We start from the raw sequence: 27,118 nt of genomic DNA on the forward strand, positions 1-27,118 counted from the left end.
AAATAGATTTTTATGCCATCATAAAGTTTCCGACACCGGAACGACATCTCGAAGCAAATTTTAGAGGTGCACCTAAGTTCTACAATTTAAGTAGGCAACCTTACACAAACCTCACCCTATGTGTGTGTGTGTGTGTGTGTATATTATATAGCCATTTTATAACTGTCTTTAGTGGCAGTATCACTTTAATAGGCATGATGCATTTGGCTGGTAAGCATTTGGACTGATCATTATTACACCAACTGAAGGCATCAAAGTCATTGTATATTATATATGCAAAGAATCATTTTTAACACAACAAAGATAATTCGCAAGGCTTGGTTTCTTGCATTTCCTCTCCCCAATCTTAATATGCTGGATGGATCATTTGTTAATGCAGTATTTTCAAGAGGTTCCCGCTTCTAGAAGACAATCTAAGAAGCAAATTTATAAAACAGAGACGTCTGTCAGTAAGAGCTTCAAGTCTCTCATAGGCTATTGTAAATTTGAGCTCCCATCATGTAAGAAACAGGGGATTATCTGATGGATTGTGACAATAATAAATGCATCTCCAGGATAACTTCCTAAAACGTACTTGTTCAAGAATATTAACAACCACGTACAAGGCCATGAGTAGCAACATTAAATAGAGTGGAAGGGTAACTGCAGTTGCACTATTTTCATGATGACTATCAGTATGACAGTTTACTTACCAAAACAAAAATTTAAAAAGTAATTATCAAATATTTTCAGGAAAAAAAATATTTAGCAGTGAAGCATGAATAGTACCCCTCAAGGCCTGGGTTTCTTGGGTAATATATATACTTGAAGCCTAACTTCCTTGCTGCTAAAGCAGTTGTCTCACCAATGCAAGCAACAGAGTTGTCCCAATTCTCTGATCTCGCAATGATGTCAGCCCAAACACTAGCAATAAAATAAGATGATGATTCAGGGTATGACACAATAATCCAAATGAAACAATATGAATAAGATACTTAGGCAAACCTTAAATAATATCACCTAGCAGACATGATAATAGAACACAATTAGTACTAAATAGCTACCCGGCAGCAGAAGGAGAAGCCAACGCCACCACAGGTGCACTCAGTGCTTGCATTAGGATGTCTTGGTCTATTTCTTGAACAGGCACCTTGGCAGAGACACAGGAGATAAGTAGTGACACACCAATCAAATCAGGAATAAGCCAAACTAAGAAGTAATATGAACCCTGATATCCTCACTTGGCTCTATTCATGGCTAGCCACCCATAAACAGCTTTCTTTACCCCCACAAAATCCTTGGAGTTGAGTAAAAAATTTTAAACACTGCCAAAGTGATTATACACCATTGCTACCCACAAAGCAACTGAAGGGCCAGCAAAGTTAATTAAGAATCGCCACTCTATGCAAGTGGGCTAGTTTAAAGTGTATTTTCTATGTGGCATCCAAAGGCCATATCACTGCTCATGGGGCTCCAGCTGAAGCAGCACAAAAAACTGCTTCAAAACAAAGAATAAACAGAAAGCTTTACCGTGGAGTAGGTATTTAGTCTTGTCACCACAAATCCACGATCAGAGAGGCTGCCCCCTGCAGGAATTAACTGTAAAATCAGCGGCCATGGTTCCAAAGAATTCAGATTTTATGCTACAGTTAAACATTACCTTTTTTTCTTTTTTTCTTTTTTCATTATACTAAAGTCAAACAGTACCAACACATCCTGTTTTCATCTTTCTTATTCTAGCTCCGGAAAAAGGGCACTCTCACATATGAAATGTAGTAGATGATTTGGAAGAAGGTTTTCTAGTAACATCAGCTACCGTGTTATAGTCTTCCAAATGTAGCTCAAAAGTAGAATAGCAACATGCCTAAATGATTTACAAAGGTTGCAGCACTTTAAGCCATCTATAGAAAAGTAAAATATACTACCGTGCCCCCTAAATGTAGATAAATGACAAAGTGCAACATATGGAAAGGATATCAAAAAGGACAGAGCACAACGGAGAAGCATAATCCGTTAATCAGAAAAACAATAGTGTATGTCTTCAAGGAACTGTGGAAAATTTCCAAAAGAAATGTAGTTCAACAATGGACTTAGATGAAGGTAAGCCTCAATATAGACCTTGCAGTACCATCAGGAAACCAATGGTAGCTCACATGTAGGAGCAGCATAATAATTTGGTGAAGTGAAATAGAATAAAGAAGCTAAACTACATCACCAAGACATTTATACTGTTCGAGATCTACCCAGAAACAAAATTAGAAGACCCATCCAGTTTTAGATATTCTTCCCTGAGATTGAAGTACAACACAATTTCTTCCAAATTCTTTTTACTCATCCAAAACTTGTTCCCCATTGATTACCAAATCATTTACAACAACGTATCAATATTGTAAGATAATTATAGCTAAAATTAGCTTGTCGTTGAGAAAAATCCAGTTATCTACGATATAATCCTCATTAACTGAAGAAATCTGTGGAAGCCACACGGCACGTGCACTAGTCTAACTTGATTTGTAGGACTTTGAACAACACCCAGAGAAAAAGAATAATAAAAACTAGTCTTTACAAGCAAACAAATTCTTTATTTTCTGGATAATGAAATGGATAGAGACTTGAACAACCTTTTTGTGTAATACAGAAAATTAGTACAACAAAATAAATAGAAAGAAACCAACTTACCAATCTACATTTAACTCCCGAGGTTCAAAATGGGAAACATGAAAGATGTGGCTGTGTGGAATTCAAGAACTATAAAAAAAAAAAAAAAAAAAAAGAAAAGAAAAACAAGAATTTTCTTTTAAAATTATTGAATCTCAGTTCCACTTACAACTGCCACAATATACTGCTTTAAATGAAAATTAAAACCCTAAAATAGGCACAACCCAGGAATGAAAAACAAGCTTCCACTAACAATTTAAGTCCAACTAATGTTCAGGAAAATCACAGTTAATATGGAAATATGATTGAAAGTAAACAATTAGGAAGACTTAATGAATTATGCCTAGGGTCACCCTTCAGGACTTAGTACACCCCACACCAAATTTCTTGACTGATGGCGCACTTCGATTATATTGGTCTTGTTGAATTCTAGGAGCCAGGAAGTTTCCCTAGGCAATACCTTTAAACTAGGGTTTTCGAAGCATAAGAGACAATCAAGGTTTTATTAGAACCCGTTAGGACAAATTAGGGCATGCCTCAAAGGAACTTCCCTTTTCTAGGGCTAGGCTTGCCCCTCTCTCCTCAAACCTTAATTCGGGTTAGGCATGCCACCCTTATTTTTCTTCTTATGGGTGGCGTGCCATAGAGAGAGAGAGGGAGAGATAGAACCAAAGAAAATTTTGTACAATGATAAGGGGGTTCACCTTAGGACTTAGTACACCTACAGGACTTAGTACACCCCACACCAAATCTCTTGACTGATGGCGCACTTCGATTATATTGGTCTTGCTGAATTTTTGGAGCCAGGAAGTTTCCCTAGGCAATACCTTTAAACTAGGGTTTTAGACGCATAAGAGACAATCAAGGTTTTATTAGAACCCGTTAGGACAAATTAGGGCATGCCTCAAAGGAACTTCCCTTTTCTAGGGCTAGGCTTGCCCCTCTCTCCTCAAACCTTAATTCAGGTTAGGCATGCCACCCTTATTTTTCTTCTTATGGGTGGCGTGCCATATAGAGAGAGAGGGAGAGAGAGAGAGCCTAAGAAGGCAGCCTCAAGTTCTCGAATCAGAGCTCTAAAAGTTTGGATGTGCTCGTCCAACTTTCCCTTTCATGTTTAGGTTAGATGCTGCTTCATAGCAAGAGTCTTTCTGATAAGGGAAGGAGTAGCATAATTCTTTTTGAGGTTTTGATGAATCTCTTTTGCAATTTTTAGGGTCTCGTACTCAAGAGCGTGGGAGACATCATAGCCATCGTAAGGAGAAACTTAACCAGGGTTCTTACACTCCCGCTGAACATAAGTATTCCTAATTAATTGTCTCTTATAAGAATTGCCTCTCAGTTCAGGTGGAGGGTCCCCTATGAGCAGCTGACTAAGCCCTTCCTCAAAGAGGACCTAGCTTATCATTCTTTTCCAGCTTGTGTGGTTCTTCCCATCGAAGCTTTTGATCTTCACAAATTCAGCCATAAAGCCTTTGGCTGCCAAATTCTTGACTCAAGAAAAGAAAAAAATTCCTAAACTCTGGTAGTAAAAGGACATGCTCTGATACCAATGAAAGGTGTGGCTATGTAGGGGCATAAATTCAAACTTTTCTTTATTAATAATGGAGTTCTACTTGAAATGGGCATAATACAATGTAGAAATAGAAAAATGGACATACCACAATCTAGATCTATTAGTTTTACTGCCAAAGTAAAACTCTATTCAAGGGCTAAATTTAAAACTTCAAATTCGAATTCTAAAACAAATAGGATCTAGAAATATATATAAACTGAAAATAAATAAATTAGCCTGAGAAGACTAACTAAACTTTGGTTAGAGCCACCCCCTAAGTACTTAGTACACCCCACACCAATTATCGCACCAACGGCGCACTTCTTGAACATTTGGCCCTGCAGAACTGTATAGATTGGGAAGCTCCTTGGGCAATACCCTACAGAGAACTGCGTTTGAGAGCGTGAACAGGGTCTAAGGTTTTTCCTAAAACCTCTTAGGGCCCATTTGGATAGGAAGAAATTAGGAATCTTGGATATTTGAAATCCAATAAAATTTATAGATTTTCAGTAACAAGGATTTTTGTTATGGATTCCTCAAATCTCTTGTTTGGATAAACTATATAAACTTCATAGATTCCTTACAATCATTTCCAAGTCCATTGTTTGGTAACAAAATTTGATATGGTTCTCTCTCTAAAAATTTAATATACTTTCTCGCTAAACTCAAAATTTGGGATAGCCCCTCTAAAACTTTTCAGCTTCTCTCTCTAAAATTTGATATGGTTTCTCTATAAAATTTTAATATATTTTCTCTCCAAAACATAAAATTTAAAATTGTTCCTCCAAAAATTTTGAGATAGTTTCTCTCTCTAAAATTTTCAGGTGCTTTCTTACTCAAAAAAAAATCAGATTGTCTTGTCTATCTAAAATTTAATGTAGTTTCTCTCTCTAAAATTCTAAGATTCTCTCTACAACTAAAAATTAGAGAGTTTCCCTCTCTAATGATTTTGAGATAGTTTCTCTCTCTAAAAATGTTTTGGTAGTCTCTCTCTAAAATATAATATAGTTTTTCTCACTAAAATTTTAAGATACTTTCTCTCTAAAACTTAAAATTTGAGATAATTTCTCTCAAAAAATTTTGAGATAGTTTCTCTCTTTAGAAATTTTTAGGTACTTTCTCTCAAAAATTTGATGTAGTCACTATATCTTACATTTTTAAGATTCTTTCTCGCTCTAAAACTTAAAATTGGAGATAGTGTCTCCCTTCAAAAAATTTGAAATAGTTTCTATCTACAATTTCAGGTACTTTCTCTATCTAAAATTTGATATAGTATCTCTCTTAAAATTTTAAGATACTTTCTCTCTCTAAAACATAAAATTTGCTATAGTTTCTCTCTAAAAATTTTGAGATAGTTTCTCTCTCTAAAAATTTAAGGTTGTATCTCTCTCTAAAATTTGATATAATTTCTATCTCTAAAATTTTAATATATTTTCTCTCTCAAAAACTTAAAATTTGAGATAGTTTCTCTCTCTGAAATCTTTGAGATACATCTCTCTAAAATTTTTAGGTAGGTTCTCTCTAAATTTTGATATAATTCCTATCTTTAAAATTTTAATATACTTTCTCTCTCTACAACTCAAGATTTGAGAAGGTTTCTTTCGAAATTTGAGACAATTTCTATCTCTAAAAACTTTTAGGTAGTTTCTCTTTAAAATTTGGTATAGTTCCTATCTTTGAAATTTTAATATATTTTCTCTTTCTAAAACTTAAAATTTGAGATAGTTTCTCTCTAAAAAAATTGAGATAGTTTCTATCTCTAAAAATCTTTACGTACACTCTAAAATTTGATATATTTTCTCTCTCTAAAATTTAAGATAGCTCTTTTTCTCTCTCAAACTTTAAATTTGAGATAGTCTCTCTATTAAAATTTGAGATAGTTTCTCTCTCTAAAATTGTTCAAGTATAGTTTCTCTCTCTAAAATTACTCTCTAACATTTGATATAATTTTTCTCTCTAAAACTTAAAATGAGATAGTTTCTCTCTCTAAATATTTTGAGATAATTTCTCTCTAAAAAAATTTAGGTACTTTCTCTCTCTAAGAGTTTTTGAGAATGTTTCTCTCTCTAACAATTTTTAGCTACTTTCTCTCTCTAGAATTTTCATACTTACCAAATATGTCTTATGTTTCGGGTCGAGGGGGCCAACAAGAGGAATCCATGAAGCTTGGAAATTCAAAAATACAGGTTTTGGTGTGGAAATGAAATTGTGGAAAAGTTAAATGAGTTCCAAGATTTGTAATGTCCATGGAATTCTAATATCCTATCCATTAAGCAAACCAAATAGTGGATTTCAGTAATATCCAAGATATTAAAAATCCATGCCCCCAAAATCCATGTGCCCAGCCCCTTAGAGTATGCCACTATGTGGCACCCCCTTGCTACAATGTGGGTTGGGCGTGCTCCCTTAGTGTGCCATTATAGAGAGTGATGAGGCACGGAGATGGAAAAGAGAGTAGGAGAGAAAGGGGTTAGAAAACTTAATGAATGAAATAAGGGGTGACACCGCTATTTATAGGTTTTCAATGGTAATTCCTATCTTAATTAGAATTTAATTTCACCAATAGGATTCCTAGAAATCTGAGGTAAGAGAGAAAATATGAGCCATCCATCACAAAAATCAGCACATGATTCAAGGAGTTCTAGGAACCTTATCTCCTAAATCTTTGACCTATATTCAATTCTATTAAATCTAGGAAGGTAGACTTTTATTTTAATTTGAATTTTGATCTAGGTAAGAGTCTTAGTCCAAGTAGGAGTCCGAGTCCAAGCATGAATCCTAATTCAAATAGGGCACCCAATAAATTTGGACTTATAATTTAATTAGAATTCAAATCTAAGTAGTCTTAGTCCAAGCAGGAATCCTAACCAAAATAGGACACTAAAACAAAGCAAAAAAAAATAACAACTTAAATTTAATTAGGGGCGTCCAACTATGTGTGGGGTGTATGGCCAAGTCCACCCCTCTATAATCTACCCATCTGTGGGAAATAGGCCCTCCCACATGGACCTAAACCCAGGCCCCTACAAAATTATGAATTATCAATTATATTCCCTGTTTATGTTTTAACAACATAAAATAATTTTTTGAAATTTTGAAAAAAATTTTAAGAAAAATATAGAATCATAAGTGAAGCTAAAAACAATGTTTCTAACATTCATAAAAAACAAATCTAAAAAACTCAAAAATGCATCTAGAAGTAGATTGCTACTATAGGGTCAAGAAAAGTGACTATCGAGGCAGTCCACCTGAGCTAGAAACCGTGATCCATAACTATTTTCTCAAACCACTCAAAGGCTCCATGATCCACAATCATGCATAGGAGCTCATGATGCCAATAAAAGTGAACACACGACCCCAAAATGTGGATTACAAGTTCCTCCCCAAGAACAAGTCAGATGTATCTATCATTATAGTTCAAGGAATCTCTTTATCTAGATGTATACATATCCGTCTACAAGGTTGCTTCCCATAATGCAGTTGCCATATGTACATACTGTGCGGAAGCTTGTTGAGGATTTTGACCCTTGCTCTCATAGGCTTACCACGCACAAAGGAGACCACGAAGCTCTACGGGCCTACAAACCATCTCCTGGGTATCTCTCCGACCTTAGCAAAGGATGACCCTCCAGAAAGCCCCAACAGTGGTGCCTATCCGCAAGAATAAATGCATTTTGGACCATCCTATAGATGTGGATGTCATGTGTACATACCAGCCTTGTTAAGTTTGCTTCGCTTCGGCTAACAGCGGCGAAGCCTTCTATTATCTCCTTTGTACCGAAGCAAAATGCAGAAAAAAAAAGGGTTGATTAGGTAGCTTCAGCCAGATTCAGGTCGATTTGGCCAAAGAGGATAAGAGCAACTATGAAGTTCTATGATGTTCCAATGGCATTAAAAAAAAATTCGTAGTATTAAAATAATATGCTTTTAGCCATTTTAATATTTAAAACTACAAGTTCAAGAGTTAAAACCATTGGGTTTTCAATTCATAACCCACTTTACCATATGTTTCACCCACTTTTCATTTGATGCATTGCTAAAACAAAAAATGATGGATGTTCGCATATTTGTCATTTTATTTTTATTTGGAATGCAAAATGATGAATGCCGACGCTAGAACTCTTTGTGATTATGGTTTATCAATGGTGATGGTTCGAACATATAGGTAGTAATAAATTAATTTACTCTTAAATTTTTAAATTTTTATTTTTAAATTTTTTTATAAAATTATAAAATATATTTTAGTTATTTTAAAATAAAACAACTGAAGCCTTCCCTCCAAGCACTGAATTGCTTCATTTTTCAGACCAAATCGAAGCAGGTTTCAAAGCGAATCTGACAACATTGGTACATACCGTGCGGTAGTAATGTTGAGGATTTAGCCTTTGCTCTCACAAGCCGCCAACCGCACATAGGAAACTAATTATCTCATGACTACAAATACCTTGGGCATCTCTACGACCTCAACAAGAGCGTGTAAACCCTCCATGGTTGTGCCTTGCGCCCAAGGCTAAAATGTTCGGACTCCATTCCCAGGTCTAGAACTCCACACCCAAGTGAATAAAAGGGGCATTGCAAAACATGCCACTCTGGTCCCACATGGACCACACTCCCACTAGAGTACAATGTCACTATAATCATGAGTCTTTACATGCTCTTTAAGGCTTTTAAAGGCCACATACCCCGACACCTTGGAGAGAGCTTGAGCTGGTCCACGAGGTTATTGGAATGCCATTGAGCCCCGTGGGGGCCACTCAAACTCAATCTAGAAGGAAGACGATGAGGACAATAACAGAGGAGAGTGACTAAACTGACTCAATGGAGAGTGTGGAAGAAGAGTGATATGTGGAGAGAGATGGCTTTGATAATGAGGATGGGGCATCATCATCAGATTCAGATGCAGCTGGAGGTGATCTTGGTCCTTGCCTCCATGGATATGGAGATGGTGTTGTCCCAATTCCCACCAATGGTGCTAATGATGGTTATGAAACCCAATTTGAAATTTGAGTGAGATTTGTTGCCTTGTTTTGAGTTTGTTGTTTAAGGTCTTTTGAGTTTTGGCTTTAGTGACTTTCTGTTCTGGTATATGATGGTTGATGTGGATTGTGAAGTATGGTGTGACTATAGCATATTGGCATGCAAGGACAGCTGGCTTATGTAAGCACTTAATGACCATACAATTTTTAATGAATTTCAGGGAAGGTTCAATCTTCCAAAGTTTTAGTAATTCAATTTCAAGTTTCAAACTGTAGTATATATGCATTTGGAATAATACAACACGATAACATACGCAAAACACAAATAGTTTTTTTTTCTTTCTTTTTTTTTTTCTTTTTTTTTTTTAAAAAATACTTGTTCCATTGGCTCAGTTAAGGGGATTGGAGTTAAACTCAAACCCTATCACCAAGGAAATAAGGCATCCGCCAAGGCAGCTGAATTTGCATTTTTGAACACTGGTAGGAAACGCCATATGAAATATTTGTGGGAATAGGAGCAAGTGAAGAGATGAGAAATTGGGAATTGTCAAATAATCACACAACGGGTTTCAAAGAAAGTTCAACACCTCACTAAAGTAATAATCATCAAGAAATATTGATCGGCCTTTAGATACAGATATGCGAAGGAAGTACAAGACACAAGAAGACAATGTATTTCCAACTACTAACAGTTAGCACACTGGGACAAATTAAAAGCATGAGTCTTTATTTCTTAAAAAATCAAAAAAGCGTGAATTGTTGTTAGCTAACAAGACTTCAAACAAAAATTTTATCCAGTAATTTGGGTGAATGACTTCTCAGCAAAGCAGACCACATCTAAGAAAGCAACAAAGCTCAAATGCACATACCAATCTCATTGCTTGCCTTCATCGAAGTAGGATATAGCACGGTACAAGTCTTCCCACGCATTGGAAGCTCTGAAGCTAAAACCTTGCCTGTTGCTGGAAGAATTAGAAAAAGAATCAAATAAGACTACAAAAGGCTTCCGCATACAAAATCACTTATGAACACATAACAGACGCACTTAAAGTCAAATCTGAAGCCATAGGATCTATGTTGTTATTGCACACCATAACAGTAAGCTGAAATACACAAGGTTCATAAAATTACTGTTACTTACATTCAAGTTTACATTATGTATGTTAGATTTATGCCATATAATATTCAAAAACATATCTTCTACTCGAAGATGGACGAATTTCGAGTGCAGTAAAAACCAATGAAAATCAACTATAGAAACCTAACATCACAACATTTGCCCAATTAGGGCTCAGCAATGATATTACAATCCTAGAATTTAGGTTCACATAGGACTGGTGTCATCAAGACTGGACTAGTGTCCACTTGGTGAGTGCACCCGTCTTGTCAAATAGGTCAGACAGGACCAGTTCACCAGTCAAAAGAGTAATATAATTCAAAATAAAACAAGGGAAAAATACAAAAAATAAAAATTTAGAGAAAATATGAAAAATAAAGACAAATATATGAAATTTAAAAAGATAAAGAAAAATAACAATGGCATTACTGATGCTGGTTGGAACAATGAAATTATCTTATGAAATAATCTGTAAAATTGTGGCAACAGTGACGTTTCATGCAGCATGAATGATGGCATGAATGATGGTAACTCTCAGTTAACACTCCATCATGCATAAAGCAGGCAACAATAGTGGCAATAGTAGTTTGTCCATCTTATCAGATGATCCCATCATCACATATAAAACCAAACATCACGCCAATGAAGTTCAATCACAGTCTCTGTGGAGCACAGCACTTCCAAAAGAGGTTTTAAGCATATCAAATGGACTATTCATTGGAAATCCACATGGATGAGCATGGAATCATAAGTTTGCTTCTCTTGGTAGATGCTATTGTTATTACTGGCAGCTTGCATGATCACATTCAAACCATATAAGAGTTAAACCCAAAGTTTCAGATGAAAGATCTGGTTTAAGTATGGTATTTCTTTCACGTTGGTGGTAGCACCACCTGTAACCCAGCTACCAGTCTTAGTTTGCATTCCTACCAATGCTAACCCCTTTAGAAAACTACCAACGATTTCAAAAATTGCTAACCCACTACTAACAGTTAATGTTCAAAACAAAAAAAATAATAATAATAATAACCTTACAGTTTCCCAGCATAAGTACGCTGTGGACTTGCTTTCTCATACTGGCATAAAGGGTTGAAAACCTACCATGACTCCTGCACCCATTCATGAAAGGAGAACCTGTTTCTAATCTTCGACATTATTACAATATTGTTGGCACCCTCCATTAGCTAACATTCACACAGCTGACCGAACCAAGTCAACAAGTTGATGGATGCACCATATTCTACTCATTTCGAGGTACGGAAAGGCATACTTTGATATATTAATGCAACTATTAGTGGTGGCATCGTATATACTAGGAGGAACTTCCTATAATCCTCTCATTGCCATTGCATACTCCGATGCAGTTGGGCTGAACACCTAGAACTTGCTCACTCCATATTTAGTAACTTTGTGTTTCTCGGGCACCATTTCATTTCATGAAGTCAGAATACAAAGAACCATAGCTAGGTCAAGCAAAGAGTCACAACTGAAATTTCTCGGATTCAATATCTACTAACAACTCAACCAGAACATCTCAATATCACTACTATGTTGTGACAACTGTAATGCCATTTTTCAATTGCTCTCAACCCGGTGCATCATGGGAAGACAAAGCACATCAAGATTGATCAACACTTTATGAGAGAAAAAATTGAAGATCGCGAAATTGAGATGATGGAAGTCTTGAGTGAGAACAACCCCGCCTTCCTTGCTTGAGGGGAAGGGGTAATGAGATTCACTAGAAGCATGGAGAGCTCCGCCCGCCACAGTTGTTGGTTAGTGAATCCATTTCCTCATTCAAGTAGAGGATGGGGTCTTTTTTGCCAAGGTTTTTGTACTCCTCTGGCTCTACTGCTATCTATCATTGTTTGCTTTAGTAATAGCTAGCAAAGAAAACAGGACGAAGAGGGAAGTAATCATAGGAAAGATATTGAACTGTGGGCAGGAACGTGGTTGGATTATGGTATGGGGACACTGCAACCTCTCGCTACTTCCGTGATCATCCGAGGTGCAGCAAGAAGCAAACCTTTCGAGGGGCCGCAATGAAGAACTCAAGGGAACCCTCCACTGATTGTAGAACTTCGTCCTTTTTTTGTTTTGACCAAATTCAACAGTACAGAAAATAAAATTGTGGATATATTCACCAAGGTCGTCATCATCATCATCATCGTCATCATCATCATCATCATCATCGTCATCATCATCATCATCATCATCATAGCCTTTTTCCAATTAATTGGGGTCGGCTACACAAATCCTGGTCTGCCATTCTGCACTATTAAAGGTCATACTCTCAGTGAGGTCATAAGTCCCAATATTTGAACTAACTAGCACCTCATATGTTCACCAAGGTGCGTACACAAATTCGGTATAGGTTTCTTAAAGCCAAGCTATCCATGTATAGAACACAGGAAACCTTGCAAGGGACTATTAGCAATATCACACTTAATATTTGTGTATTGTACATGGGCATAGTTGTAATATTTGTTGTTTATTCATGGAACGTGTACACACTTTGACATCTCATGAACATTAAGCATATAAGAGTAAAACACTCTCAACCATAATTATACAAAAAATTCTTAAAAACACCTATAGTCGATTTTGAAGTGTTTCGCCCCGCCCCGGACATTCTTTGTCCGTGGTGGTTTATGAACGGAGCCACAAGAGACAACGTGTGGTCTGTGGCAATTGCCATGTGTTTTTTGACCGCTACGGACATGCTAGGTCCATGGCAATCTTTAATCCTCACTGTCCAAAAAAATTGGACGGTGCCAAGCCTATGGGCAAAAACACTGTTCATTTTCATCCATAGGTGTTGCGTAGTGGCTTCCCAATTATAATATATATATAAAACTATATAGACACATACATACATACATGTATACACACACACATGCACATGTACACACACACACATATCTAGAGAGAGAGAGAGAACGAATAGGTCCACACATAACAGCGTGACTGGACAACAAACTTCTTCATTCAACATCTCACCATCCTTCCTCACCTTATTCATGTGTAACATTTTCATACCAATGACTCCTCATAAACAAGTGCTCCAGATCTGAGCAATGAATGAATACATAGCAAAACTGATGAACGTAATTACATTTGTTTTTGGAGGAAATGCTGATTGCCAATCAGCTACAGGATTTTTGGCAATCCATAGTTTCTTGGCAAAGAAAAACTTTTTTAAAGTGATAACTGCAGCAGTATTATTTCGAAATGTGCTTTTATTTCCACACACACAAATTCAGAACTACATATAAACCAAGAGATAAATAGACACACATACATAATTAAAATGGACACATCTCCACATACAACAAAACATATTACTCACATGCTTACATACATAGATATGAATAGATACATCAAACAATTGATGTCAATGAACTACAGAGGAAGTTTTCCTTACCTTTGGATGGACAAAAAGCAAGATTCAATGGGCTTTCAGAAGATTGCACTACTTTGTCAAATACACTGGCTGTACCAGCACCAACTACACCTATTTGAACTTTTGGATATCCCGCCTCCCTAAAGAAATAAGCAAGAATAAATTCCTATTTTTAGGTCAAGGATAAGAATAGAATATGAAGCTCAATGTAATCATTCAAAATACTTTTTTAAGATAAGAAAGATGTTTTGATGAGCCATTATCAAGATATTACTTACTCAAGCTATTACTTAAAGGAACACATTTAAATACAGAGAGAGAATTTAAAACATGCAAATTTAAAAAAAAAAAAGCTTGAGGAATATGTAACAGGGAAAGTACAAAGAGATACCGGAATGGTTCAAAATGATGGATCCTATTCTTATGTGGTGTCCATTGGTTAACATGCTTCATGTCAACCCAAACTTACAATAAGTAATTTTCTTGTAGATGTATTGTGCATGATCATGGAACAGAATGACTGATTCAGACTGATTACTCTCATTCTTGAAGTCCTGAGTATCCCCGCTGTTGTAAACATGGGAGCATCTGACGCAGCCAGGATTGCAGGTACTTAAGTCAATTAGTTTTACAGTGAATTTAGGGTAGTTTACGTAATATTATATTTTGGTTAATTTCCAAAAATTTACAATTAGGATCCTGTTTAGAAGATCTTCGAAGATTATAAGGTATCTATTTGATTTCCAGAAACTATTCTTAGAAGATCTTTTGAGTAATTTTAGGCATCTCCTAGGTCTCCATATGGATGTGGTCATAGGGATAAGAATGGGGAAGAATTGGGATCCCAAGAGAGTCTAACATTATTATATTTAATCCAAATTTACACAAAATTTGTCCTACCATGTGTAAAGCTAATATAAACACCAGATACCTAATTTAGAAGCTTCTTGAGAACCCCAATCTTATCCACATCCATATGGAAAACCCAAAAGATGCCTAAAGCTCCTCAAAAAGATCTACAAATACAATATTTTCATGTTGGTGCAACGCTAGTTTATGTAGATGATTTTTCACAGGTACGGTGTTGAAAAGTGCAGCACATCATCCAATTTTAAGACCCATCACTGACTAATCAGAATGATATATTCTTACCCTCTGAGAAAACCTTCATGGAATTTCTCTTCCTAAGCACCAGAAGTAAGCTAGCTTCACTTGAATAGGATTGCCAACGGGGTTGGGCTGGGATGTGGTGTTTGGGGCCAGGCCTGATTTGCCCACATGATAAGATCTTGGCCAGCACTAGGCATGGCCGAGCCCGGCCTGAAAACCTTTTAACATAATTATTTACATATATATATATATATATATATATATATATATATATATAAAGTTTTATGCTCATATGGAGCCTGACCCTGCCCAACCCAAATATTTTCAATCCGGGCTAGGCTAGGGCCAAAATACTATGGGCTCAGGCCAGCCCCCGTTCACACCCCAATGGGCCCGGGCTGGGCCCCCACACCTATTACACAGTTTCAGGCCGAGCCCAATCTGGTGCATCCCTACACTTGAATGATTTGGGGTATAAACAGCTTCATCTTGCCATTGCACGGTATGCCTATATCTTATAGCACCAGAAGTATGTTGATATCCATAACTGTTGAGATCACATTTTCAACATAGTTGGGGACAGTTTTTTAGAAACGAATGTTGTATCAAGAACTCATATTCAAGGCAGTGCTCCAGAAACTGCTTCTAGCACCAACTAGCAAATAGCCAAGGTTGGGTTTCGTAATAGAACTTTAGTGAATGGGAAGACAATACAGCTAAGGTTTCCATTATGATCAACTAGGAACTGTTGACAAGTGCTTTCTCATATGGCATACAATGAAGCAACTATTCATAACACCATTCCATTCCTAGTTCATACAACATAAATGGAAAGAGGGCCTCTTTCTATCTCTATTGTACTTTCCACAACAAAATGTGGGCCCCATCATCTTAGGTTTCTGAAAGAGTGCCACTAGCACATGAAGCCTGATATATCCAACCAAGGTTTAGAAAAACGGATCGATGACCCAGATCCGCCACCAAAAAAATTGTATCAGCTCAGTGGATCGACTATCCGGCATTAAAAAAATTTCAAAAAATCACTAAAATTGCTTAAAAATCTAGGTTTTTAGGTTTCAAAAAAAAATAATAGTATTGCATTATAACTTTTTATTATTTTACTAAAAATACATAAATACTCAGAGCTTGTCTCATGTCTGAGTGTTTGTCATCCATTATATTCATTTCATGGTCAAAATAAGATTTAAATACAGCTCATTGCAATAAAATAGATATCTTTAACTCAAACTTTTATAATAAAAAAAAAAGAAACTGTACAAAAATAAATTTTTATAGTAAAAAATTTTCTTTTCAAAATGTTCTTCGAACAATTAATTGTTGGGCCTTTCAAAAAATAAAAAATTCATATTTTAATGTGTTGTGGGTTTACATAGGTTTTTCGCTTAATATGAAAAAATAATATTTTACCCAAGAGACCTATTGGTTTACATAAGTTTTTCGTCACTCTACATAGTCTCTTAATCAAAGAGCATTGTGTAAAAGTGGCAAAAAATCCCAAAGAAAATAGTCCCACATCGGGACTTCAAGGATGAAAAAATGGGTTTAAAAGCTCCATTCGCCATTTCAAAAGCCATAGAGAGTTGAAAATGGTGTGGCCACGCATGGAGTGTTTGCTAAGCCATGTTGGACATGACGTCATGTGCATTAATGATTGGTGCACGTTGGATGTGATGTCATGTGCATTAATGATTGGTGCATGTTGGATGCGATGTCATGTGCATTAAAGATTGCCGGGCACCAGACATGTGGGTAGTGAAGCTACATCAATATCAAATTTTGGTGGGCTGGGACAGCTCTATCTTTTATTTAAAAAAATTTGAGATTTGCAAATCAAAAGAATCGGAAAAAAAGTGAAAAAGCACCAGTTCACTCAAGAACTGTCCGCTTCTCTATTAGAGGACTGGTACAGACCAATATGAACCGCTCGGTTCAAGAGGGACTCGGTCGGATCCCGATATATTACAGGATTTGGATCGCCCAAGACGATTTCCAATACGAATCGAGTAAGTTCGATCTGGATCGACAATTTTTTAAACATTGTATCCGACCAACACTTAAATAGATAATGTGCACATCGTACACAGCTGCCCAATTCCATCAAGCCATTGTTTTTCATAATATTATTCATAGTTACCGGGAGCAAGAACAGGAGCAGGAACGGCTCTGGTTCCGGGAGAGGAAGCGTCGGATCAATGGCTACCCAAAGCTCGGGAGCTCGAGGAGAAAGACTCAGTCAGGGTAAAAGTTGCGGATCGAGATCCCATATGAAGAGGGACTGCATTCCCAATACAACATGATCTAGATCCTTACTTAACAGATACACGGTCCTGTACAATAGGATCGCACTCCCATGAACAACAGAAACGAGATCCCATTTGAAGTTGAGTGTTGCCCCCATATAAGAAGGACCGCATTCCTAGTTGGAAAGGATCGAGCTCCATTCAAGGACGGATCGCATTCTGTGCATGATTGTCCACGCTCCCATCGCAAAACTTCACTTGTATCAAGAACCAAATTCCATTACACATGGATTCATGCTCCCACTAAGCATGGCAGCCTGTTCCCATATAAACGCGATCTTGTTTTGGTTTACTCTAGAAACCATTGTCCTATGTAGCAATGGCCCATGGGACTAGATCAACGCACAAGCAATCCTAGATGCCCATGGATTAATTAAATTCCATTAATCTTGTATGAACTCTTTCAATGCTTTATATAATTATATTCTTGAAACGGTTAATGCTAGTATTGTTCAAAATCTCAAACATGATACGTATATAGGCATCACGTCAGCCATTTGTGTACTTAGAAATATATTGCCCTTGCATGTGAAACAAATTACTAGCATAATACATTACCAACATAATATATTACTTGAAAATGAAATGTTGTTGTTTGGGCACCATCTGGATACAACTTGGGCATGTATTGCTACTGTTTGGCTACGTCCGTAAGAAATTTGGGAAATGCATTACCGCTATTTTAGGTTGGAAATACTGCATGAAAATTTGTCTTAAAATACAATTCTTTTACTTTAAAAGTTAAATTTATTTAAGAAGTTTCTTTTAGGAAGTTATAAATTGGTAAAATAATTTTATTCAAAATTATAAAAAATTTCGGGTCACTTCCTTATAAGGATGGTAAGGATGGAGTTCCATGAACACAGGGATTACGCTCCTAAAATTCGGGGATCGAGGATCTTATTTGTTCGGATCTACAATCTTCAAGAACGTGCACCATGCGATGGTGGGATCGAGATCCTTTGTTCATAGGATCGAGAACCTTATAATTGGGAGCGAGATCCCGAAAAAAATAAATCAAGTTTCGGTTGTGATCCCAATCACGGAACGTCAGAGCTAGATTTCGCAGCGGGAGTGCTACCCGGTTGGGACGCTCCTGGTAAATATGGTATAATTTTTTAAATATAGATTTCTACCCATTTGATGCAAAAGGGAACAAACAAAGAGAAGGCTAAATCTACATAAACGTCTTTCGTTAAAACAACAAACCCTAGGAACAACAAGTTGTCTGTCACAAAAGAAAACATGTTAAATTTCACGAATAGTTTCTCCTTGCTAAGTGAAAGCTGGCAATGTAGTTCTAGCCAAGTATAAACCATTGAACATTTTCATTTTATTTTATTTATGCAGGCAAGACCACTTACAAATGCCTATTAAAACTAAAAATTATAAAACAAAATCCTAATATAATCTAGGATCCGTACTTGCATGCCATAAAATACTTTTATTAAAAAAACAAGACACAATGTACAAGAATGAATCAAGAAATGTACAAGCAAAAATTTCCACATTATCTTGCCTTGGATCACCTCCAAGGACCTAGCACACCCCACTGCGGATCTCCACCACCGATAGTGCACATGATCTAGGTCCTTTTATCTAATCTCTTGGACAGGAAGCCAAAGCAAAATCCTAATTTAAACTACAAGAGGTAAAACCAAGTCTAACTTTCAATCTCAGCAAAATATAAGATAGGGTAACCTTTTTCGTAGACTACAAGCTTGGAGTATGGCAGTATCCCTACCCCTTGGACCTTCCTTGGGGCATGGCAACCCTTTTTCTAGACTTTAGAGAGAGGGAAAGAGAAGAGAATGATAAAAGAGAGTGGCATGGAGGCTAAAGAGAGGCCTAGCATGTAGCGAAGACGCCACACAAAGGGAGTATTTATAGAACAAAATTGGGGTTTGAGGAGCTAGGGTTTTCCATCGTTAGAGATTCAATCCTAACAGCCGTTCCAAGGAGATTTATGGGGCAAAGAGAGGCTGTCAATCTCAACCATCCTTTCCTTAAAATAGTCATCATGATTAAATGGAAGGTTCTAGAACCCTTATCCCTCAGTTTTCTTCACCCATTCCCTCTAAATATCTGATTTTTAGAAAAATATAGTATACATTTCCTAAAATCTAAAGTTATGGAACAGCATACTTAGATCCTCAAAAACATCCCTTTCTCTCCCTAATCACATCTCAATCAAATAATCTCATAATATCTTGTCCTCTTCTAGAATACTTGACCTTTAAGAAAGAAAAAGCTAGAGAGAGAGAGAGAGAGAGGGGTGGGGTGTGGATGACAAAGGGGACCCCTTGTGGGCCCCAATCAACCCCCACTTCTCCCAAACCAAAAAAAATCTCAATGATTCCAAGGAGCAGAGTACATAATTCCTGGATTTTGCAGGTTCTCAAAGAACACCCTCTCAATGATGAGTCCATAACTCCCAAGTTTCACATAATCTTCATTGAAATTTTGCAGGGTAATATTTCCCTTAAAACGACAAAAAAAAGGAAAAAGTATGATTTGCACAAGAAAAATACCTCATCCAAATCAATCCTCCAAAACAACACAAATACCCTAATCTAAGAATTTCTTTTCAGTGTAGAAATCAGGCGAATAACTCTTGCAAAGCTCCGTAGCTTACACACAATATCATTAGCTTCGAAGTTTCTGATTTAAAACAAAAAAAAAGCATAACTAATTAACAATATGGCAACAAGAGATCTCCGCTCTGCTACCAATGAAAGGTGGACAATGCGATCTAGCCCGGTATATACAGTTAACATTTTCTTACTTTCTTTTATTCATACCGGAACACCTCTAGACAGTGTTTTAAAAAGTGGACCGCCCAGTGCCTGGGCGGCCTCTGAAGCAGTCCAGAAGGCCTAGGCGATTAACCAAGCCTAAGCGGCCAAATTAAGAGGATATCCTTGGGCTTGCACTCTGCCCAGTGGCAGAAATACGGCTCCTTGAGGGTATTTTTGGGTCATTTTTTTAATACTAAAGGGGAAAAATTGAGGGTTTTAGGTTCACTAGAAACCTAAAACCCATTAGAGGATATTTTAGAGAGAGAAAACCCCAAAAAAACAAAATTCTACTGGGCCGCCCAGGTTCTGGGCGCCAGCCTAGGCGCTGGGCAGCCTGGACCCCCCCTACCGCCTAGGTGCCGCCTAGAGGTTTTTGAAACACTACTTCTAGATGTATGAAATAACAACTTTAATTCAAAATAAAACCCTAATACAATCTAGGATCATCACTTGCATGCGACAAAAAGGACTCGTTTATTCATACAAAAATCAAGATACCATGTAGAAGAGTGAATCATGAAACTTGGAACCACAAAACAGATTACCTTGCCAAGGGCTACTCTAAAGACCTATTACACCCCACATTGGATCTCCTCCACCTATGATGCACAGGATCTAGGTCATCAACTCTATCTCACAATTTGCGAAGCCTCAAAATATGAAAGTATATACCAAGCCATGGGATAGGGATCTCTCTAAAATCTAAGGTCAACAAAACTAGGGTGTGCCACCCCTTTATATGCCTAGGACATGGAACCCTTCTTTTCTTAGTTTCAAAACCCTAGATAGAGATGAATTGGAAAGGGAGAGAGAATGGCACGTGCAGCCCTAGGGAGGAAAGAGAGAGAGAGAAAGAGAGAGAGAGAGATATCTAGAGAAGAGGTGCATTGATCCCATCCCCCAGAGGGTACATTTATAGTGTTAAATTAGGGTTTTTGGGATCTAGGGTTTTATAGATTACAGTTAGGGCATCTATCTACAACCTTTACACTAGCAAGCACCTTCTTAAATGCTGTATATTTCACAAAGTATGCAATCAAATCTCAATGAGACTTGTTGACCAAGCTAACTATTGTACTAAGTCCCAATACTATATGATTAATGACCTCAACTAAAAATGAGAAACATAACTAAACTACCCCCAAAATTTATTGAAATGCCTTAACAGCCCCATAATTCAAGCAAAACTGAAAAGACCAAAATACCCCTGAATGTGAATATATCCCCTTTAGCACTATATCAAAAGCCCTCCGGTACAAAATGAGTTTTACAACTCCTTCGCCTGTTTGTCTATACTGCAACAATCAGCCACACCTATTGATTCTAACCGTCTTTTATGAGTGAAACACAACACAGAGCCATAGACTGCCAATTTGTTCATAAAGTCATTGCCAAGATTACCTTAATTCCTTATATGAAAACTGAGGATCAACTAGCTGTTGTTATTACCAATGCTACAAGGAATAGTCACAAACAGAATATTATGTCCAAGTAGGGCATGATTGACATTGACAAACCAACTTGAGGAGTCTTCAAGATAATACATGATATTGTATACAGCCACGGAATATAACTGTCCTTATTTCATTATTTTGTATTGCTAGTACAATACTTTCCATTATTTTTGTAAAAACTATATATAAGAGAACGTAACACAATGTGGTCTTCATGATCTACTTTCAAAATCCATGTTCTACTCTCTGTTCTTTCCTACATCACTAGCACTAAATCCTGGTATTTCAGACAATGTAGGGTTCTACACATCCCTTTCAAGCTTCAAAAGAATTTATGATTAATTGAAACGGCATATTATTAAAAGGCTTTCATAACATTCGTGATTTTTCTTAATAACTATTAAAATTTATGATTACCTCCATGCATCAAGGAATACAGATCCTGCTTCTGGAGAAGTAATAATAACCCAATCAAATGTATTATCTGCTAAGAAAGAAAGAAGAATTAAAAATCATTCCATCATAGAGAATCCAAACATATTTGGTAATGATTGCATCCGCAATGTGTACCATGTATCATATTATAATGGAGAAAGGATAAGCTGATATGACTGCTGTAGTCATTCTTGCATTCTTGTTTGAATGGGATGAATGGAACTAAAAAACATGGAGAATGATCATGATACATAAGCTAGAGTTCAGCCCGATAATTTCCAGTCTTTATGCATGCACGAAGATAGTTGTTCAACAATTTCTTATGGTATCATTCATTATGCATGCGTGAAGGAAATTGATCTAGCCATCTTTCTTAGGGTTTAATCATCCAAGGCGCAGCAACTTGATCACCCGTTCAACCATTTCTTATGGTATCATATATATATATATATATATATATATATATATATATATATATATATATATATATATATATATATGATACCATAAGAAATGGTTGAACGGGTGATCAAGTTGCTGCGCCTTATAGGAGAGTTTGAGGTCCGCCTGGTAGCTGACAGCTACAGTAAACGCCCAATGGCCGAGATTGAATCGAATCTAGGCCGATCTATTGGTCACAGTTGTATTTCGTATTTTAATTTTGATTTTTTTTTTTTTAAATCCAATTCAATTGATATTTTGAGCATCTACTCTTGAAAAATAGGTGAACATAGTAAAATTGTTAAAAGAACATTTGTAAAAAATAAATTGACCAAATTGCCCCAGAAAATTACTAGGGTATTTTGGTCAATTCATTTTTTTGAATAATTTTTAAATACTTTTTTTAGGTGTGCTCAATGAGAAGAATAGACGCTCCAAATTTCTGGTGATTTATATAAAAAAATATTAAAATTATACTACGAAATGAGGTCCTAACCATCAAATCAGCCAGATTCAATCTAGGCCGTTGGGATTACACTGCAGTTGTCATCTAGGGGGTTGTTCCTAAATTTTCACACACACACGCACGCATGCAGGCACACACACACACACACACAAAAAAAAAAAAAAACAGAAAGATGATTTTCTTAGTCTTTGTGAAATGCCTGCTTCAGCCTCAAGTGATAACTACAAATCCCAAAGTCGAAGTAGCCACTCCCATCAATTCCCTCATTCTCGGATGCCGCAGATTTGCTAGAAGCCCCCCCATAGTAGTCTAACTTGTGAAATACATAGGGAACTCTCTAGAAGTGTAGAGAATTGTTGAGAAGTCATGCAGAGTTCATAACCATGGGATCGCCTGCAAGTCGCACGATCCATACGTGTTTGTTACCATGGTTTGGAGGCAATTTGTTAGATTGTTTGTTTGCAAAAGTCAAGATCTAATAGCTTGTGGTTCAAGTGTAGATGCCCATATTAGATAAACAATTATATGCAAATTGACAAAGAAAAGGTAAAGGAAAAAAAAGAACATACATTCCCCTCTATTCATTTGCAAAATGCACACATCACTCAGTGGTCTCTCTTGCCATTTGTCCTCTCCCTCCCTCTGCCCCCCCAACCCCTCCCCTAAAAACAAAAAAATAAAAAAAGGAGAGAACCTAGAGCACATAGCACTCTTCTTTCCTTCTTTTCCTTCTACACCTCAACCCCCGCCCTTCCCCCACACACACACACACAACACGAAAACAAAAAAACAAAAAAAACCAAAAAAAAGTGGGGGGCTTTCTCTGCCCTTTATCCATTATTCTCTCGCAGCCTACAGAATGAGTATCTCTTCTCTCATTACTTGTCACACCAGCTTTCATAGGTGCTAAGAATAACCCTAATTCTCACCTTGTATGTCACCTCTCAAACCCTTCAAATTCAGTTTCTTTCCCAAATAACACAGAAGTTTCGAACCAATTTTTTCTTTAGTTATTTCCATTGAGGTGTTAATGGATCCAGATTTAATGATTTGGGTCTGTGGATTCAGGCTTTCTATGGTTCAAAGGATTTGTGGATTTCTTTTGTATGGGAAGAGATAGAGAGGCAGAAAGGGATTGGATATATGTTCCACAATAAAAGAAAAGGTAATACAAGGGAGGTACATATTCAAAAGCCTAGGCATAGCCTAGAGGAGCTCTAGCCATCAATAAAGGTCATCTTACCGCAGAAAGGGTGATGGCTCATCAAGGACCAGCCCTCCAAATTGAAGAAATCAGGGCAGAAAATGGTGGTAAAACTCTAGATTCTGGTTCAATGAAGCTCTAGAGAGAAAAAAATAGGTTTCTTTGACTTCAAGAAACAAGATGAGCCTCTCTTCTTTTAGAGTTTTGTTTATTTTTGTATATTTTTAGCATTTTGTATAAATTGAAACATTTGCTTTGGTTTTTTGTGGGAAATTGAATAAAATTAGACTACGAAATTAAAAGGTGGCAATGTAGAACAATCAAGATGTATACATCCAAAAATGTAGAACAATCAGGATGTATACATCCAAAAATCTCTCTTTACTAATAACACCAGCAAGCCCACTTATATGAGCCACTTACAAAGCAAAAACACAAAATAAAAGCCTTACAGCAATCTAAGGATCCCCTCTTATTGCCATAAACATAAAATTGTATTCATAAAAGAAAGAAGAACTACAAAATAAACTTGAATCAAGAAGAAAGGGAAGCCTTATTACTGGAAACAAAATGCCTGAAGATCACCTCCAAGGGACTCGCTACAGATCATCAAGCTCAATTGCCCACTAATCTCGATCCGCACCGAATCCCCTTAAAATGGGAAGCTCTTATGTAAAGCTACGACTAGATGGGGCAAGAGAGCATAACCAAGACAATTAGGCTTTGGACCAAGTGACCTAGTTTTTCTAGCTGGGGCATGCCACACTCCTTTACTTTTGGGTGGTATGCTCCACCCTCTTTGAGAGAGAGAGAAGAAGAGGGGAGAGAAAGAGAGAGGACAGGGCGTGAGAGAGAGAGAGAGAGAGACTTCTATAATATGATGTTCCTTGGAGGTGGGTATTACCCTCATTATAATGGTGTCAAGCTAGGGTTTGCCATCTTATTTGGGATTCAATTTGGACTGTTGATCTGAGGTAATTTATGGGGTGAAGAGGCTTCTGCTTGCAGCCCTCCATTTCCTAAATCAGCCATCAAGATTAAAGGGAAGGATCTAGAACTATAATCCCATAGTTTCCTTGGCCCATTCTCTTCTAATTTCAAAAATAGGAAAGTTTCTTCCATACAGATTTTCCTTTATTACGGAAATTATTTAGAAGGCCTTTCAAATCTCTACAAAACTTTCTAAAACTCTTAACACAAAAGAAATAATATCATGTAGTATTAATATGGGGAAAAGAAAGCAATAAGAAAAATAGGATGGGTGTGTGGCCTATGGAACCCCTATGGGCCCCAGGCCCCAAAAATCCTAGCATGCCCCATGATGGCCCCTGGCCATTGGGCTCCACATGGGTCCTAGATAGTTTTAGTTCCCCTAAACTATTTTTTAATTTCCTTGTAATTATTTTCAAAATACCTCCATGTTTTTAATGCTCAAAAAACACTTATCTTGATTTATAAAATTCATAATGCAAAACAAAAATACATTATGCATTTTAAAAATTCCTTGTTAAGATCTCAAAATAATCTTAAATATAGATAAACATAATTTGAAGAGAATCGGATCCATCGGATCAAGAATATGCAAAGTACAAAGGCATTCACCTATGCTACTTATCATGGTCCCCCAAACTATCTTCTCAAACCAAACCAATGGAACCCATGAAGTGCGTCGCAGGGCTCATGTGTAGTCCATTAAAGTTGCCTAATAAATACCACAAATGCAAGTCTAATGTGTAGATTACAAGTTCCCCCAAAGGACAAGCCATGTCCCGCATTGACATGTGCACATAATCACAATAGTGCAGGGGGTCCTCTCTTCAACTAATGTACAAGCACTACTGTCACGGATTGCTTCCCATAGATTCCATTATCATATGCAGATGTTGTGCAGTGCTAATGTTGACCGTTGCTCCCACAAGCGGCCAGCTGCACAAAAGAGACCAATGACCTCCTAGCTAAAACTGCCCCAGACATTTCTCTAACATTAACAAGGGTTAACCCCGCAAAACCTCCGCTATTGTGCTTTATTCCCAGGGGTAAAGGGTTTTGGACTCCATTCCAAGCCTAGACCGTCCAACTCGGGTGAGTCAACAGGCATTCCGAAGCATGCCTCTCTAGTTCCATGTGGACATACTTCCACTGGAGTATAGTATCACTACAGTCATATATTTTACATGCTCTCAAGGCTTTTGAAGGCCACAAACCCCAACATCTCCCACTTGGCCTTTGAAGGCTTTACCATTACTCTCCCTCACAAGCTCTCACCCACATTAAAATCTCTCTCAAGCCCATCTCACATATTCTCTCGATCCCCTTAGAGACCTCCATGGAGACGTTTTCGCATGCTTTCACCTTTTAAAGATACAGTGGTTTCCAAACACACCTTCAAGTAGTGCATGGAGTCGAGAACCCAAATCAAACTGTTTCGAATGTGTGTATCGGTCCAGCTTTGTTTTGAAAGAAATCACTACAAGTGTTCCTATGGCTGTCCAATGAGGTCTAGTATTTGGAAGTCAGTACGGGGAGGTTAATTCACATTTCACGGGCATTTCAAGTCAAAAATTGTTAGAAGGTGTGTATGAAGGTCACTGTAACATGCTAAGGGCGTTTTAAAAGGTCAAAGTATGTCAAAAGGTCCCCATGGAAGTAACCAAGGGGCTATTTACAGTCTAGCCAAAGCATGTTAAGCCACATGAAGCGATTAGGGTTGTCCAGCTCATAACAACATGGTAAGCGTTGTGATGCATCCTACATCCGTCAGATACCGACTTACCCATTTTGTGATGGGTAGGTTTGACCAACTTTTGACGCTTCCAAGTAATTTCAAATTTGGACAGTCGTTCCTACTGGTGATTGATTTGAATTTTGGCCTTCTGAATCCTCTATTGCAGACATGGGGATCATGGAAATGGTCTTTGAGTGGTCTAGGGTCTATTTTAGTAATGACGTTTCTAAGGTTCATCGACTAGCCGAAAATGGGTGTCTATAGGCTGCTGCAAAGGAAATTTGTCTTTCATGTGTTACAAGAGAAGAACAGCTAGCAGATATTCTTACCAAGGATGTTAGGAAACTTAGACCACAATGAATTTAAGCAAGTTGGGCATGACAAATATCTATACACCAGCTTGAAGGGGAGTATTGAGAACATAGTCGTTGAAAACAATTCCGAATCCGAATCGTTTTAGGAATCAGAATCGCAGAATC

At 37.2% G+C, this 27,118-nt stretch overlaps 1 protein-coding gene across 12 annotated transcripts in view; it reads right to left on the minus strand.

Moving 5' to 3' along the window:
- The window catches only part of HEMD (uroporphyrinogen-III synthase family protein), a 59,302-nt gene that overhangs the window by 24,242 nt on the left and 7,942 nt on the right, over nucleotides 1-27,118 (minus strand). For all 12 annotated transcript variants that reach the window (XR_002279488.2, XR_002279482.2, XR_967188.3 and 9 more), the window contains exons 3-8: nucleotides 21,786-21,852; nucleotides 13,707-13,825; nucleotides 10,035-10,127; nucleotides 1,510-1,565; nucleotides 1,044-1,129; nucleotides 769-903 (exon numbers count right to left, since the gene is read on the minus strand). Coding sequence is in view for 3 of the 12 variants with exons in the window: in XM_020662035.2 (XP_020517694.1) it covers nucleotides 769-903; nucleotides 1,044-1,129; nucleotides 1,510-1,565; nucleotides 10,035-10,127; nucleotides 13,707-13,825; nucleotides 21,786-21,852 (556 nt within the window). In the remaining 9 variants the exon portion in view is untranslated. The remainder of the gene's footprint in view (nucleotides 1-768; nucleotides 904-1,043; nucleotides 1,130-1,509; nucleotides 1,566-10,034; nucleotides 10,128-13,706; nucleotides 13,826-21,785; nucleotides 21,853-27,118) is intronic.

Source organism: Amborella trichopoda, chromosome 10, assembly GCF_054954075.1.
Source record: "Amborella trichopoda isolate Santa Cruz 75 chromosome 10, AtrichopodaSantaCruz75HAP2 v2.0, whole genome shotgun sequence".
NCBI classification, from domain to species: domain Eukaryota; kingdom Viridiplantae; phylum Streptophyta; class Magnoliopsida; order Amborellales; family Amborellaceae; genus Amborella; species Amborella trichopoda.